General features: G+C 38.4%; 2 protein-coding genes across 2 annotated transcripts in view; one reads left to right on the forward strand and one right to left on the reverse strand.

The window, feature by feature from the left end:
- KIF2A (kinesin heavy chain member 2A) overlaps nucleotides 1-16,180 on the forward strand; it is a 38,303-nt gene extending 22,123 nt beyond the window's left edge. Inside the window, exons 15-19 of the mRNA XM_009320825.1 lie at nucleotides 3,255-3,322; nucleotides 6,303-6,453; nucleotides 8,081-8,182; nucleotides 10,412-10,547; nucleotides 12,421-16,180. Coding sequence (XP_009319100.1) covers nucleotides 3,255-3,322; nucleotides 6,303-6,453; nucleotides 8,081-8,182; nucleotides 10,412-10,547; nucleotides 12,421-12,506 — 543 coding nt within the window. The 3' untranslated portion in view covers nucleotides 12,507-16,180. The remainder of the gene's footprint in view (nucleotides 1-3,254; nucleotides 3,323-6,302; nucleotides 6,454-8,080; nucleotides 8,183-10,411; nucleotides 10,548-12,420) is intronic.
- Nucleotides 16,181-16,345: 165 nt separating this feature from the next.
- DIMT1 (DIM1 dimethyladenosine transferase 1 homolog (S. cerevisiae)) overlaps nucleotides 16,346-18,125 on the reverse strand; it is a gene marked incomplete at its 5' end in the record, with an annotated part of 13,872 nt that continues 12,092 nt past the window's right edge. The window contains 2 exons of the mRNA XM_009320834.1: nucleotides 16,346-16,489; nucleotides 17,259-17,365. Of these exons, the coding sequence (XP_009319109.1) occupies nucleotides 16,447-16,489; nucleotides 17,259-17,365 (150 nt within the window). The remainder of the gene's footprint in view (nucleotides 16,490-17,258; nucleotides 17,366-18,125) is intronic.

Here is an 18,125-nt window from a genome sequence, read left to right on the forward strand (position 1 = left end):
GAAAGAAAAGAAACCTACAGTGCATCTTTACGGTTGTTTGAATTGAGCTGTCGCATTTGCAGCACTTGTTCCTGCAATAACTAAAGAATAAAGCTGCCTGTCTAGAGATCTGACAGGTTTCTGAACAGCGTGTATTGAATTGAGGGAGGTGTAGGAGATACCTTAGTCCGGAATTACTCCCAGTCTTCTGCAGTTCCCTGGAAAGAGGAGAGGAGATTTGCACTCCAGTGGTCAAGTGGTGGGAATAGTGGATAATGATCATCAGCTTTACCCCTCTTCCGGGTCTTCCTTTGCCTCTTTTATCAAGGCAATTTATTCAGCCTTCCTGTGTGGTATTTACAGTTGGCTCCTTGGCAGGGTGCGCCTGGTTTGTAAGCATGTTCATGTGTAGATTTTTATCATAAACTGGCAAAATTTTACTGATGAGATTTACAGGAAAAGAAAAGGGCAAGTCGTTATGGTTTGTGATAGCTAAAGTTGAACAATATTTTATTAAACTAAAAGAGTAGTTATCGTGGAGGTGTGCTGATTGCTGGTTTGCAGCAGAGCCATGTAATTAACCATTGTGCTTCAGACTTCTAAAAATGATTGCAAAAATAGTTTAATAATGAGTAGTTTCCTTTCATGTTTCTACAGTAGACTGTATAGATCACTGCTATATTCTCTAGAAGTGCTACTTTATGTGAAGTAAATTAGAGCATGGAAGAACTTTTTAGTTATAACTGTTATAACTGTCACAAGGCAACATGTAGATCATGATAGTATTTCTTCCAAAATATTTTAGCCTGTTACAGGCAAAATAAATTAATGAGTTCGCAACATAGAAATATTATTCAATTGGAAAACATTATTTATTGAACGTGTAAGACCTCTTTTAAGATGCTGTTTTTGCTTGTCAGTGAAGAGGCATTTATTGTCAAGGGATTCCTCAACAAGACAAAGATTTGATCCAGTGTTCTAATGTGGTGTTAGAGAGCAAGACATTTTGCGAATATGTGGTGCTTTCCATTATGGAATGTATATAAAATGATGTAGTAAAAGCTTGTGATTTTAACTTTCTAAGAGATTCTTGAAATGTCCTGGTATAAAATACCTGCTGGGCCTTTTCCGCTTGCTTTCTGACATACTAATCTGTAAGTGGGATATTTGAGTCAAATTTATTTGGTAATTTCTACACTTCATTTTTATTTGACTTTTCCTTTTATTGTTTATGGACTTCCTGCTGCAATTTTAAAAGTTACATTTTAGGGATGGAGCATTCTCTTCTGTATATAAGGTTAAACTATGGTTTTTTTTAAATGTCAGAAAAATATTTTGGAAATAACTTTATAACGTGGACAGTTATGGCTAGGATTTGCTTCATTCTAAAGAAATCCAGAAACATACCATCAGCATAAATAGGTTGTTTTGAACTTTATTAGTCATTGCAAATTTTGAAACTATTTAAGGACCATTTAAAGTTGTTTTTGAAGAACTACATAGTAGGATAATGTATCATCATTTGAAATTTGCAAGGTAGCTACAGAGAATAGTCTCATTTTTTAACCAGTGCTATGTCCTTGATGTGCTGCATCCTTGATGTGCTGCAGTCATAGCTGAAGTGCCAGACCCTTCAGCCCTGCAGGGTGGGAGTAGGAACATGCAGACTTCAGTGTCCCAAAAGGGCCATTGATACCACTGTGAAGGCTTATAAGCAATGTAGGCGCACTTGAAACAGGAAGAATGGTAATTACGGGTCGTAAAGATGTTCCTGTACATAAATAGTGCAGCTTTTTCCATCCTCATTTGGAATTACGAATGAGGAAGCGAGCGACAGAGAGGTCAGAGTCCTCCTGTCCTGCCTGGTCTGGCCTTGTGGGGCATGAGGACATGTGATGTAGTGGACATTTTATTCAGCAGACTGTCGCTTGTGCATGGGTTCTTCTGGCCTGAATGGAGCATCCACACGGCTGACGGCACCTACGGTAGCACTTCCCTGTAGCAGCTGTACCTTATACGCTTCAAAACGTTGGAGCAGTCCCCTGGTGTTACGGTAGTGGTGTACTCTGAACATGTAACTGATGGAAGAGATGCACGCACCTTTCATGTTAAATGAGTTTGGAAGGATTTTAGGAACTTGTAGGGTTTTTTTAATTAGCACCCAGAACACTTCATAAAGATACATGCAATCATATGATCTTTTCAAATCTACACTTGTTGTTTACATTAGTAACTGATGTGTACCAGTATTAGAGGTTTAAACTTAAGTCTGTATGGTAGCAGGCTCTTTAGACTTTCTAACCCCCTCCCACCACATTATTTTTCCTTTCTCCCCAGTAGGAGAAATTCCTCTCAGGATGACTACCTGTGCTTTTGTACGGTAATGTCAGCAGCAGGATGAAAGAGAAGACCAGGATTATCTAATCTTCATCAGTTTCAGTCTCCTGATGCTGTGCTACCACAAAAAATGTTAGTGTGTAGGATCATAGAGGTGTTTGTCCTGGGTAGTGCCTTTATGGCTTTCCTGAAAGGAGCATGGGTGAAAAAATTGGACTACTGAGAGAAGCTAGGACAAATAATGATGCCACTGTTGCCTGATCACAGTTATTATTTTTGCTGAGTGCTGAAAAGAAGGTGAGATCTTCAGGGTATTTTGTTTAACTGGAAAAGGAAAGACTTACAGATTCCAGACACGTTTGATAATAAGTTAGCTATCAAGTATTATTTACAGATAACTTCTAACTGAGAAAAAAAAATAATCTTTACTTACAAAAATAGTCAAACACATGCTGATCCTTAAGATTATCAAGTACGGTTTTGGACTGTGGCCAAAATAGATCTCCCAAATCAGAATACAGTCTGCTTGAATGGAGCCTACAAAGATATATTAAAAAAATAATCTGGTAATTGTTTACAGGATATATTAGACTTACTTTTTACTGAGTTGCATATTTCCTTTTTTGAGAAGTCTTTGTTTTTTCAGTTACAGTTTTGCATTCACATATTATGTTACCAAGACAGTGAGATGCAGGAAATTGACTGAAATTTTTATGAATTCTTAATGTTCCGGGTATGGTTAAAAAAATTAAATTGAAGCTTTGGCTTGACATCTCTCTCCTTGAAATGTCATTGTGTAAGGACAGCTGTACATAGTAGACAGTTTTTGTAGAAGATCTCAAATGAAACTGGAGATTAAAAAAATAAAGTTAATTTGAATTAATCTACCCTCTCATCTGTACAAAGCGATTTATTAACGTGTGGCTTGTTTTCTCCAGATCGCTACAATTTCACCAGGGATGGCATCATGTGAAAACACTCTAAATACGTTGAGATATGCAAATAGGTATGGAAAATGTTATTGCTCATAGCTATACCGGCTGTTGTCCACTGACATTTGGAATGCTGTTGTTCCATGATGTATAATTATTTTAGCTACTTGAATAATTTTATCGTACTTGCATTTCTTAATAAGTTTAAAACCAGATTACTGATCCAGGCTCACATTTAATTTAAATTGTCACTTTTTACAACCATTACAATAGAATCAATAGAAACTACATTTAAGCCATTATCCAGAGATGGATAATGTGGATTGCAAGGAATGTGGGAGATGCCCCTGTTAGTTTTGGCCCTGCTCTGGAGGCACCATGTCTCGCATTAGGGGTAGTCAGTATTCATGATGGTTCCCTGGGGTGTTAGCTGAAATACCTTTCTGCAATGTGGGTTTTTTTCATCCCCTTGGTGGAATTGCATGCAGTTGCCAGTCTGTTTCATACATATATATGAAATTTTATACTTCCCAACTTCAGGCAAATGTCTGAGACCCCTAAGTAAAGAGTCAATTAATCCAACGGTGACTCTATAATCAGTGTAGAGAAATTAGCACCCCAGAGGCTGATGCAGCACCTCTGAGGCCTGTACTGCTCTCTGAAAGTGTTTGCCTCTCTTCAGAGAGTGTGAAAGGTGCCTTCCCCTGCTGCAGTTCTCCTTCGTTTAGCGTCTGTGGAGATGGAGTGATCAGGTCCTGCGTGTCCTTGCAGTCAGACCTGCGACCTAGAGACCCCCCCCATGCTTTACTGCAAAGAACAACGGAGGCAAACAGCCTCTGGGCCATCAGAAACCCTGGTTTGGCCAGAAGAGGCTACCATCTAGTGGCCTGCTTGCCCCAGTGAAAGGTAGGGCAGAACCACGTCTGCTCCTGCTTGGCTGGGCACCCTGGCCAGTCGCTAATTGGGCACAAATGGCGGCTAGGAAAGCTTACCGCCCGCTCCTCTCGATATCCGAGTGTCTCTGTGTCTGGATCAAGGGAGCTAGCAGCAAATCTGCCTGGCATGGACCAGTCTGTGTGGTCTCCTTCCTGGTGAGAAGGAGGCATCTGCTCCCCTGCTTACAGCAACATAACAAAGGATCTTGCACATTCATCAAGATTTGTTGGATCTTTTACCCCTTACAGAATACACGTTGCTGAAGTGACTCCAGAAAAAGACACTGCAAAACTAATTAAACACCTATTTCTAGTATACTAAATAGTTGCTCTGAAACTGTTTCTTCCCCTTGGTGTTAAATTTATATGTGGTTATGGAGTAGAATCCTGTCACTGTAAAGTTGCTTCATGTGTTTTGTGTAGTATTTTAGTTTTTTCTAGCAATATATCATTTTCATCGTACGATTAGTTTTTAGGTGCTGGACACCAGTGTATGTGCAGTGTAAGACAGGGGGCAGAATAGAATTTAAAGTTTTGTAGCTGTAGTGGTTTGATATTTTAAAAGGAGCCATTTAGTGGAATATTGAATGTAGAGCAAATTTTGTTAACTGCACGAACTGAAATCTGGAATTACTCTTCTGAAAACACTGCTATTATAGTTCCCTGCAAATTAGCAGCACTGGTTTTGCTCAGTTTTGTTAGTGATCTGTAACCCTGTTTGCAGAAGGTTTCAATATGTTGGCACACTTGTATTTTAATATAAAAATAATTTTATAGTTAAACTATTAAAGAAGTATGCTAAACAAAGAGTTGTCATTTTAACTGTGTTTATAAGAACATTTTCTTTTAATTTGCTGCTGTATTTTGCTGCTGCAGAGTAAAGGAATTTGGAATTAGTCCTTCGGACATTCCCTTCTCACAGGGTAGTGGCAGTCGCTCTGATCTCTCTCCTTCCTATGAGTATGACGACTTTTCTCCTTCAGTCACCAGGTCTACTTCATTCTATACATGGAATCTTTATTTTTAAGTTTTCTTTTTGGCTATGTAATTTTACAGACCAACCTTCCATTAGTCCCCTTGCCTTGAGTCACACATACTTTGTTTTTATTTTGTTTGGCAGGTGATGGTTCTGCATGATCTGCAATCATCTTCCCAGTATTTTGTTCACCCTCCTTAAACATCCACACTCTGTATCCAGGCTTGCTAGTTTCCTTCATACATTTTTTAAAAGATGGTGATGTCACCTTTGTACATTTAGTGTACCAAATCTGACAAGTTTGTGTTTAGAATAATTCGAATATCTCTAATTAAAAAAGAAAACAATTCTCATACATACCTATTTTAAAAACTTTTCATTGCTCTGAAGATGAATGACAAATAGTTTCCACTGTAGTAAATAAGTGCTACTTGAAAAAACACTTTTCCCTTTAAAAAAATGAAGAATATGTTCTAAAACTTGCTATACTTGTAGACTTTGATGTGTCTGTTTCATAAGCTTGCTTTTAAATGGGCTTTTTTCTTTGACAGAATCATTATCAATCTTTTAAAATATTTTCATGCTGCAAGAGACTAACATTTTAATATGATATTTTCACCTTTGAAATTATCTTAATTAAAGGATCTATTCATTCTCTGAGATACTTGGTTGCAAATTATTTTCTTCAGAATTCTTGGTGGATTTGTTATAACAGCTAGTGGGGTGCTGGTTGACGAACTTTTTTGAAGCACAATTGTGTGCACAGAAAAAGATAGTCAGGTTTAGGATGCTGAATGAACTTTTCTTTCAAATGTTACTCATTGTTAAGGAGTAAATATTGAGGGTTTGGAGATTTTTGCCCTCTTAACCGTTAATGAGTAGCAAGATTTCAATCAGAAAATGCCTCTTGCTAGAAGATGGACTGTAATCCACCTGCAAGTAGTTGAAATCCAATGGTCCGTGCTTTTTAGGAGTTGGACTAACATTTTTTTGTCACTGAAAGTACATTAGATTTGTGAAGCTGACATCATCATCCTTATTAAATGAATTAATTGTGCTTAAACCCATAGAGCTTTATTTTTGGTTGTGACTCTTCTGCACAGGAAGTTACTAATTCACAAATGAAACATTTTCTGCTCATAGGGTGAAGGAGCTGACGGTCGATCCTAGTGCCGCAGGAGATATCCGTCCCATTATACACCACACTCCCAATCAGATCGATGACTTGGAGACACAGTGGGGTGTAGGGAGCTCTCCTCAGAGGGATGATCTCAAACTGCTTTGTGAACAAAACGTGAGTGGTTTACAGCATTACATGGAAATAGATGATGATAAATACAATGGCAGAACAAATCCAGAGTGATGTGTATTTATAGCCTGTTAGCAAGATCATTAAGTAACTACAGCATGCCTCTTCACCTTTTCGCTTCATGGTACTATGTTCATTCCCATAAAAAAAAAAACCCCAAAAACCAAAAACGTTTCTTGAAGGGTGAGAGGGGAATGTTTTAGTTTTCTTTATCTTCCTTGCTGATTAGGGCTTTTAATGTCTAGTCAGGGTCCGCTCTAGGCTCTGGCATTCTTTAGCGTGCATTTTTCTAGCATAGCTTCCTATTTTTTTAGGCAATTAGAAGTATCTTGGGACACTCATCTGTTTTATTTAACACTTGTGTTTTTGAGCATTATTTTCCCTGCATGCAACACTCGTTTCAAGTGAGTTTGCCTTTCTCTGCATTTAGAAATCTGACTACCTATCATTCCTCTTCCCGACATCCTGATTTTCATGGGGATTTTCTCCAGTTTGGGAGAGAGCCCTGTCATGTTCCCAGCATGTCTCCCTGGGCTGCAGGAGTGGGGAGCTGAGTGGCATCTTCTAAAGGGCATTTTCCCCTCATTGCTGATTATCAGCTCTAGTCCTGGTTCCTAAAATGTTCAACAGGGATTAAAACTCGATTTGTGAAAATGCTGATGAAAGATAGAAAAGAAAAATCCTTATTATGAATGTATTTTTCGCAAGAGACTCTGCCTTCTCAGATACCTCTTCATGGCGTCTGCTGTATTTCTCGTTTTAGTAACTGGCTCTTCTTCCAGGACTCTATTTTCTAAGAATATGCTAGTGATTCCTAAAGCTTCCCACTGGACAGTCCTTCCAGCCTGATATCCTTTCACATCATACTTTTTCATTGTTTATGTGGAACTAAATTAAGCTTTACAATATCTTTTAAAAAAGATTTCAAAGGCATCGTATAAGGAACTATACTGTCTTGCTAAAACATTAATTAGTCTACCTAGCACTTTCCCCTTTGTTAACTATTCATTTCTGAAGAAGCCCTGTTTGCCCCAGTTTGTAAATCCATGTTGTGTATTCTTCTAATGTATTAATCACTATGTACATTTTAGATTTCTCACTTTACATTAATTCCTCTTTTTTTTCCAAAGGATTAATTTAATTTTGATTTCCTGAAATGTATTGAATGTAATTGCTGTTCTCTTTTTTTGAAAATTGCTGTCTGACAGTTGTGATATGCATAACAAAAAGCCCTGACAGAAAACCAGAGTTTTCTGTAGGCATTAAAACCTACTAGAAATTAGCATTCTTCCCTTATGACTTCCTCTTCCCACTATTTTAACTTATTTTTTTAACGTGGAATATTCTGTTTTCCATAGGATTTTTCACTAGGATTAGTGGCTGGAAATTTTTAGTGAATATGAATTAAATTTAACTCTGTGAACATTTTGAATTTATTGCCCTCTCTGCTCATTTCTGTAGATTTTCTTGTTAGAAGTATTAAATTCTATTTTTGACAGGTTCTGCCTTCTGCGTATTTCTTTTCATGTTCTGTGACGAGATGGATCACATTCAATATATTTCCTGTAGCCACAGTTCTTTCCAGACTAACAAGCTTAACTATTGTTTTTAGGAAGAGGAAGTTTCTCCACAGTTGTTTACTTTCCATGAAGCTGTGTCACAAATGGTAGAAATGGAAGAGCAAGTAGTAGAAGACCACAGGGCTGTCTTCCAGGTAAAAGATGGAGCTCTACTTTGTTTTATGCTAATACAGGAATTCAGGTTTTCGCAATGGAACTGCATACTCTTGAAGATAAAGGATATCATCTGGTCATTCCGTGGCTGTCAGAGATTTCTAAATTGTTTTTTTATGCTAAGCCCGCTGTAGCAAAAAAAGAGGGACAGACTCCATAACCACTAATCTTTGTTCCCCTAATGAAAGAGAAGCATATTTCTATATCATCCCAGAAATTTAGTAAAATTTTCCTTTTCTTCTCAACAAACATTCCTAAATAGACTGTGTTCATCATAAGAAAAGTTGCTGTTTTCTTTTTACTGTTTTTACTATTCACTATATCTTCTGCTGTGGTCCTTTTCCAGCATCAGTGACTGTGGTTTTTTTCTAGTTGCAGGGAGTTAATTCAGATTGGTCTTGAAATTTTCAATTTCACTGTCTAGCCTATGCCAGTATTCCTATGCCAGAGCTGGCAATTAATAGTAATGTCCCTATCAGCACCATTTCTGTTTGGTCATCTCCCTCTAAGATGCTGCAGTACTCCCTCCAAGTAGCTCATCTGAGTATCCTTTTGTGACATCTCCCTCTGAGATACTGAGATCCAGAAGAGACACATCTCTAACTGCCTGTTGGCTTCCTTTTTACAGAGACATAAAGGTTTCCACTTGCTATTAGGCAGGGTCTTTGGAAGGAATACTGCCCATGCAGCGTAATGCTGGTCAGTGCCACAGAGTCTTTAACATTCACAAAATAAACTGTGGTAAGAAGTATGAGTTACTGGTTTTCAGAAGGAAGTTGCTTCTGTTCATAACCTTAGAGTCTTTAGGCAGGCAGGCTGTTTGGCACGTCTGCTGCAAGAGAACAGCAGAGCATTAAACCTGTAGGGAATACACACATCTCCTCAATTTAGGTATCTAACTTAGTGGAACATTGATGTGTGTTCATAATACAGTAGGATGCTAAACAACACATTTTACAACAGATGTAGAGGTTTAGTTATTATGAAACACTAACCCTGAAGTAAAACATGCGGAAGTGTGAAAGTCATATGCCGTATGCCATAGCTGTGTCCTAACGCTTGCGACTTCTGGAGAGACAAGCTGCATTAGTTTAAGATGTTACTACCTCTGTGTGTCTATCTGGCCTTCTGCTGGAGATTATTGCTCCTCCCAGCAGTCACTGGAAGGAAATGTGTCCGAGCCTCAGCTCCCTTTGTTCGCAGCATGGCTTGTTAGTTCATGCCGCGGGGGGAGGTGGTCTGCACCAATATGAAATCTACCAGCTGTAGCAGGCAGAAGTTGTCTTCTGTCAGCTTTCTCCTGGAAGCTGCTGATACAAATCATCCTTTCCTAACAAAAATGTCTCAGATAGATCAATGGAATGAATCGTGCTCTAGAGGTGTTAGTCTTCCTTTGCGTCTTGGATGTACAAGTTTACATTAGATGAGATGAATTCTGTCCCAATGTGAGGATAGAATCTGTCCTGAAAGCCAAAAAACATACATGGGGTTTGGACTATGCTTTCAATATGGCTACTGAGCACAGAGGGAAAGAATTTTAGTATTTCAGGCCCAGCATGCCTAGAACTGTCAGCTGCTTTCTTTTTTTAAATCAAAGCATTTCCAGTGGGATCAGTTCTCCTGATCACAGCTTTGCATGGTTCTGTAAGCTTTAAGCGCCTGGGTGCATTCTCCTTTGCTGCAAGAGTTCTTTTTTCCTCTTTTTTGGTAATATTCAGAGTGCAAAGATGCCTAAGAGCTGGTTTAACCAACCTTTACTCTACTCTTACCTATCTGGGGAGTTAGCTCATGCAATAGTGAGCTTAAAATAGTGAGTGTCAACTAGCCCATACTTAAAATTAAAGCCTGACTTCAAAGTTTGATACCTGCCTAAGGGGACATAACCATGACATAAAGTTCTGTTCTCTGAGTTTCTTAGCTTTACAACCACCTAATGTTCTGAATTTGAAGAGAACTGGGGTAGCTGGTATTACCACTGGAATTAAGAAACAATGTAGAAAACACACAGTTTTGCTGAATTAGGAATAACGTTTCAATTTTGCTGAATTAGGAATAAGGTTTTGTTTTACGATTGAAATCTGTTATATTGAGGTGACTAGACAGTAAAAGTGTGGTCATCTTGGGAAAAGGTCTAATTCATGTCTTTGTCTTGAAACTTGTCTTGAAACTTTGCTAATGTATTTAGTTGGGTTTTTTTAACTTTTATCTAGGAATCTATTAGATGGCTGGAAGATGAAAAAGCTCTTCTTGAGATGACAGAAGAAGTAGACTATGATGTGGATTCTTACGCTACCCAACTTGAAGCAATTCTAGAGCAAAAAATTGATATTCTGACCGAACTTAGAGGTAGATGGCTTTTAATCACTTCTGTGTGCATTGTTAGCAATGTGTTTTCATATGCCATGGGGACTTGCAGTAATAATGAGGAGAAAAAAAAGAGTGTGGTTATGTTTTAGGGTCTTTTTTCCCCTTATGCTGCCCTGCAGTGTCCTGTGGAAGGAACGTTTATTCTGTTGCCTAAGAGCAAGTTCACATCTGTGCTCAGTTCGTCCTAGTTTAAAGGAAAAATCTCTGCTTTACCTCCAGGAAGTATAAACTCAGTCTTGCAACTTTCCTTTTCTTTTCTTTTGTTCCAAAACAATAAAGGAAAGAAAAAGAAAATCCAAACGAACTGTATGAAAAAAGAAGGTAATGCAATGAGGAAACAGTAGTAGGAACTCCCGGTTCCTGCTCTGTTGCATTGTGTTGTGTAGCAGGGAGCCTGCTGTCATTTTTAAGACTGTGCTTAAGAGTGGCATTGAGCTCTGAGTAGCTTGGTTCCTAGCTTACTTTTTTCTTCAGCAGCCTTTCTGTCTGAATTTTGTCAGCCTCTCTTTGTTGAAAAAGAAACTGCAGATAATTCTTAGTGCCCAAAATTGACTCTTGCACTTGTCTTCTAAAGTCAGCTTGTCAGCTTGGTACCTCATAGAGATTAATTTTTCATTTTAGTTTCTGTAACTATTTGGACTCCAGGAGACATGCTATACTGGTAAAAATTCAAGGGTGGGGTTGGGGGCTGAGGGGCGGGGGTGGGATTTTGATCCGTGTTAGAAAACTCCTTATAAGATAAAATCTTACTTTTTACTCAGTCTGAGTATCTGCTGTAAGTTAGAAGAATACATCAAGCAAGTAAGATGTGGCCTGTTTGCCTTGTAAGCATGCATTGGCACCAGTATACTTTTAGCGAAGAATTGGAGGTACATTCGTTGGCTTTTTATGGACAGAAGACTATTTGAGACACCAGCAGTGAAAAAACACAGTTTAGGTGACTCCCTGTTCTTTGAAAACGTATTAGATACTGCTTTTGAAACAAGGTACTGGAGGTAAAGGCTATCTAAGAGATCCTTGCGTCTTTACAGGCAGCATGATACATGTATAGCTTTACAGGAGGGATGAACTGTTAAGTCAAAAATTCTTTCTCCCAGTATCTTCTGTGTTCTGCTCATGGCAGATAATGGTCACTGAATATTTCAGCTTTTATTCCTGGCACTCCGGGACTGACATCTTTACGCTGTCATTTTGGTTTCCTTCTTCCCGTTCTTGGGCATATTACTGGAGAATGGAGGGGGACAGGGACAGAAATAGGAAAGGATGCCACACTTCCTTTCTCAGGTTTCTTCCATTCTTGTTATAGTTATAATGAAACAAATGAATGATGCATTTATCTATTTATGGTGAATAACTTCCAAATTTAATCACAATGCTTTTCACATCCATAGAAAAACAGGGGGGAGTAGAATTTACTCTGCCGGTTTTAGAATGTACAGAAGTGACTGATTGTACCCTACATACAATTTTGTATGCCTCTAAGGATGGTTTGGAAGCTGCTGGAAAGGAAAGGGATGTATGTAGTGTGTATCTCCCTATACTCTGAGTTAGAAGCAGAATTTAAGTGTGAACAGGTTACATGCTGGGAATGCAATTGTGCGATTTCCAAACCTATCCTGCCTAGAGACGGATAGCACCTAAGAAGGGACTAAGTTGCTAAGCAACTTGTTTGTATGGTGAGTATTGAATTTAAGGTTATCTCAATCCTTCTGTACTTTGTAGCGTCAGCTATTTTTGTGGAGGAGTGTTCTTTCTTGTACATTAGGGCCGGGATGTGGAGCATCAGGGCTTAGTTTAAAGATCTGTGTTGAGCACAGGCACATCAGTACTCATTGTCTCTTTTCCATTAAAGATAAAGTGAAATCTTTCCGGGCAGCTCTACAAGAGGAGGAACAGGCCAGTAAACAGATCAACCCGAAAAGACCACGCGCCCTTTGAAATGGGCCCTTGCTGCTAAAGGAATCCACGAACCCGTACTGCTGTAGCACACATTTGTTACAAAACCCAGTGGCCGTAAGAACTCAACTACTTGAAAGTGTAAAAACATTAGAAATGTCTGTGGAAATGTCCTGTTTCTTACTCACCTGAATGACATTTTCAGTTTTGTGTGAAATGCTCCTATGATGTCTACAAAATGCTTCTAGACCAGACAGCACAACCATGCAGGGTTCAGATCTGTGAAGCACTTTGTTTAAAATATTTCATTTATTCAAATCGTGAATTTTATTGTTTGGAAATATTTGCCATGTTTTTAATAATGAAGTAAAACTGTGGCTATTAAAAAGTCACAGTATTTCCTTTCGACTATGTTCAGTTTTATTACAAAGACCAGCTGTGCAGTTTTAAATTGTGTTTGCGTGCATGCACACCTCACTAGTGGTTGTACATAACTTCTCTTCTACAGACAGCTGTGCTTACCTCTTCCCGTTCTGTGCCTTGATGAAGGCTACTTAACCCTAAACATCCTCTCTCTGAAGCACAGCCTTAATAAACAACATTCCTTATTTGTCAATATAAATTACTTTCAGTGTGTGTATGTTTTTAATGTGTTTTGAGACTTTTTTTTTTTTAGTGGCTAATTTTATTTTAAAGGATGTGCCATATCATTTGAACAGGAACTGCAAGAGCTGTAAAGAGTGGACAAACAGCTGGACATTCCATCCTCCTTGTAAAAATCTGGAATCTAGATTTATTTGAATACCATAAAGAATGGTTATATAATTCTAACATTTTCTCTGTAATTAAAAAAAAAAGGAAAAAACAGAACAAAAAACCAAAAATATAAATTAGTTGATGTATAATAAAGGGTAATGTTTAAGTACTGAGGAGAGTTGTATCTTAGGATAATGCAGATATACAGTATGTGGTATGGTGTGATAATGCTGTCAGAGTAAAGGTACGATCTGAGCTCTGCGTATGGATAGGATAACTGTCAAAGTTCAGGGATCCAGCTAAATACATACATTGGCCTTTCACATACTGTTAAAATTTGGCTTTTGATGCATGACAAACTTACATGTACATTAACTGTAGTTTGCAAGTAGTCTGAGTAGCTCTGTTGCTTTAAAAAAAGGTAGCTGATACCTATTTTTCCCTTTGTACAGTGCCAGCAGCTGAAAAGTGGGGTGAAATTGCACCGTTTGGGGATTTTGCACAATACCTCTACCTGGCACTAATAGAAATCCCACAAGTACCTGAATTCTCATGAAGGGCACCATGTGCATCAGCACTTTTTAGGTGGTGGCACTCAAGTTATTTTTGGAAGTCAGTATCCAAAAAAGATTGACCTTTCATGTAAGAACTTCTTGTCAAATGAAGAATTGTAGACCTCTCTAGGAGTTCTCCCTGTTTCCAGGAGTTTGTATCAGCAGACTTTCCCTTGGAACTGTTTAAAAATTACTTTCGGAATACAAGCCTGTTTGTTTGTGCCAGGCCTGGAGGGAAATAAAGGGAAGGCAATGAAAAGAGAGTTAAATGAGCCAGGAATTCTTGTAGTGTTTAATGTTTGTATCTCCCATAGGAAGGTAGGCTATGGGAAACTCTTGTCGCATCATGGTTAAAAATAAAAAAAAAAATCCTGTGTGTAAACATGAAAACTGAAACAATAATGTAGATTTTACATAATGTGTTTAATAAATTAAGCTATTAAATGAATTACAGATGAGAATTTACTTCTATGAAAGTTGTGCTTCGGGAAGGGTTTCACTTTGTAAGCGTATCGGAGTTACACTTTTGAAAAGGCCTCTGATTTCAGAATGAATACTTAACTTCTGGAGCGAACTCTTCTGTACAAATTTGTCATCTAGGAAGAAGTTCCCCAGAGCACTGTCCTGACTTTACTTTTGCAGCAGGTCTTAAAAGAAACGTCACACATCTTTGAGCATTTAAGAACATCGTCCATCAGTTAAAAGAAAAAAACAATTAAATAGAAGGCAGCAGCTGTTGTTAGCAGGTGATAGTACAGTTTATCATAGAATACCACAGGATTTCTTTGAAGATGCTCTAAAGAAATCTTACTTTCTAAAAAGCCTCTGAAGATTCAAACATCCTACATGAGAAACAGTGGCTTCCCTACTATTCCTCCATGCAAGCCTAGAGCCACAACCAGGCTGTGGTTTACAGCGGGTACTAAAGAGGACAGGAAGGACAGAGGCAGTTAGATTTCAGCAGCTTTTTACGAAGCCTTGTAAATGACGTGTCCTGTCAAGTAGCAGATGCAAGCTGAAATTGTGTCTACTGCAGGGGTAATGTTAAGAGACAGCCTTTGTGACAGAGCCTGCTGTAAAGGTCAGATCTACACTGATACTGAAGCAGTGAGAATCAAGATAAACTGATATGGCTGGTTACGGCACTTGAATTCCTGTAGCCCACTACTGTGATGGGCTGGAATTACTTGAATAGGACTCGGACGAGGTTATCTTGATTCCTGTCCTGTGAAACGAAAGCATTTAGGAAGCGTGACAGAAATCTCCAGCACTTGTTCCTTCTGTATTCGTCTGTGCATATTGCTGTGGCTACTTACCTCAGTCATAAACTGGCTCTATATGCAGTGGAGCAGCAGTAGAATAATTAAATTATAAAATAAATGAGCAATTCCGTTTTCCAGGACAATCTCTCAGGATGCCTGCAAATTCAACTACATATTTCTGTACATGTTTCTGAATCAATGACTTCTGAAGAATTGACATTGGATGTGTATAAAATGAAGTTCTGTCTTAGAGGAACTTCTGCTAATTTGCCTCTTCTCCACTTACCGTGCTCTTACGGAAAAAGATACGCTATACATGAAAAAATGACATGGTAGTTAATACACGGAGTCACACCTTCACCGCTGCATAATGCTACAGAGTTAATAGTTACTGTTTTCCTGAATCATGAGACAGACCAAACTGGATTTTTCTTTTGACAGGCGCTATGCAGCATTAATGCAAACTTCCTTGGGAAAACTCTGCCTTGTCTTTAATAACATGTATTTATAATCCAACCTATTAAGACAAAGTTGAAGTCTTTGTCAGGACACAGGCATGCATTGCTCTAAGACTCAGTGAAAGCTTTGGTGTATGTTAAAACTCCTCCTCGCCTTGAAGGGTGAAGTAGTTTTCTTATAAAAATAGCTGTTTGAATTTACAGTTGATAAAGACCCCTTCTGTCTATGCTTATGAGCAGTGGCCCTTCGGTAATTTTCTGCTGGTTCCTACAGTGGTTTGATGGCAATAAGGAGTGGTTAAAGGAGACGACACTGCTAGTTTCAGGTACCTTGGTAATGTTTTTCTAAACGATACCAAGCCCACAAGATAAATGCTTTTGTTTCTGAGATGCAGTTACTGGGATTTCTCCAAGAGAAGCAGATTACTAACAGACTTGGAATGTGGGTAGCGACCAGAGGACAAATGGAAGAGACAGGCATTTCAAATCAAAAGAAAGTGTTTAAATATACTTTAAAACAAACAAACAAAAAAATCCCAAACAAATGGAATGATTACAACTGGTTTTGTTGCCCAGACCAGACTTAGCGGTTTGTACTGTTGACTATTGTGCAAGAATATATTGAGGTGAAGTCCATGATCAGAGAACACAGACTGCAATTATGGCAGCATCAACCCATGTTATTTGGTATATTTAAAAATACACTGTCATGTGGAAGTCCAGCATCTCACTTCAGTCATGAAAGAATTTATCGCCTTTAAAATACAAAGCAGCAGCTTCTTGCCTACTATCTGTGCTAAAATTGCATGTAAGGTTTTAAAAAGAACCAGAGTGTGTACGCTGTATTGTTCATTGCTTTTGTGAGAAGAGCTTGTCCCAGTTGCAGTCACTCTGGTGTAAGTAATGACTTCGGTGACAAAATACAGAACATCTTTCATTCTTCTAGCAGAGTCTATGAGAAATGGATGCCTTCTGAATTGAAGCCATGTAGCAGTCTGAAAGAGTGAAATATTTATGTTACGATTTCTACTAATTTATACTTCAGCTTAGGGCATTTCTAAGACGTGCTAGCTGGCAAAGAACATAGGAAAATAGCATGAAAGCAGCCATCACTATTCAACTGCCATAGAAAAATTGTTACAAATCTTAAACTAGAAGTTATTAGCAAATTTGCCATTTTAGAGATGCAGGTATATTTTCAGGGCAGTTAGTTATATTGCATCCTACCAGGTTTACTACATTTTTTTAAAGAATGGTAGCTGTATTAATTGTGACACTGAGAAACAGCTAGGAATTTTTATCTTCAATTAGGAGAGGATTCACGTTGCCACTGAAATTAACTGACCAGAAGTAAGAGCAGAATATAGCAGTTAATTACTCAAATTTCCAAATTATGCTATAGACTAAGGCCTACTCCTCAAGACAGACAGAGAAGGGTTGTATAAGTCTCCAGGGAAATTAAAATAACCAACTCCATTTTTAAGGCTATTTTTAGAGGAGACAGAAGGGTCTAGTAGACAAATACCAGAAATCTTAATCTTTAGCTAGTTGCTTCTCAATACTATAAGCAGCAGTTAAAATATATATAGGGTTTAAGTGCTTGTTCATGTTCAGGACTGGAAGCAAGGAGTGTCTGGCATTGAGAGGAAAACGGAGTTAGTACTATTCCTGTGTAACCCAATACTAATCTGTGCTACACACGTACACATGCAGATACAATTTGAAGAAGTGTAAAAGGAAGGCATAAAGAGAAAAAAAAAATACCTAATGAAATCATCTATATCCATTGAACGGGCTCGTTTTTCAGAGTAACCTGTATTTATTAGGACTGTCTGTATCTTCTCCGCAATTTTGAAGTTTTCAGGTATTTCCTGTCAATGGAAAATAGGATACAAATTCATTTTCTATTCATAGCATAGAAAAAGGTTCATTTAAATGATCTATTCTTTTCCTCCTTTTAGAATAGTTCTTGCTTCAAGTGATAGAAATAAGTTGTATTTTTTCTTGTATGGATTATTGTATTCTTCCATTCTTGTTTCTGAATTTTTACACCTCAGCTCATGCACTATAAATGAATCACAACAGTATTGCTAAACAGACACAAAAAGCGTTATTAGATTCTCATTAGATGAGTAAAAAGCCTTGAGACATGTACAGCCAATATATTAATAACATACTCAGCTTTCAGCTTCTTCACTGTAATTGAATGACCCTTTTAGATTTTTCTCTAAGAAAAGAGGTAAGTTCCTCCCTCCGATGCCGGGGGTGAAATCGATAGCCCAGCTCAAGTGCATCTACACCAATGCACGCAGCATGGGCGGCAAGCAGGAGGAGCTGGAAGCCATTGTGCAGCGGGAGAGGTATGACTTAGTCGCCATCACAGAAACATGGTGGGGTGACTCTCACGATTGGAGTGCTGCAATGGATGGCTATAGACTCTTCAGAAGGGACAGGAGAGGAAGGAGAGGTGGTGTAGTGGCCCTGTATGTTAGGGAGTGTTTCGATTGTCTAGAGCTCCACGATTGTGATGATGATACGGTTGAGTGTTTATGGGTAAGGATGAGGGGGAAGGCCAACAAGGCAGATATCCTGCTGGGAGTCTGTTATAGACCACCCAACCAGGATGAAGGG

The sequence above is a fragment of the Pygoscelis adeliae genome, unplaced genomic scaffold, assembly GCF_000699105.1.
Source record: "Pygoscelis adeliae isolate BGI_AS28 unplaced genomic scaffold, ASM69910v1 Scaffold540, whole genome shotgun sequence".
Classification (NCBI taxonomy): Eukaryota; Metazoa; Chordata; class Aves; order Sphenisciformes; family Spheniscidae; genus Pygoscelis; species Pygoscelis adeliae.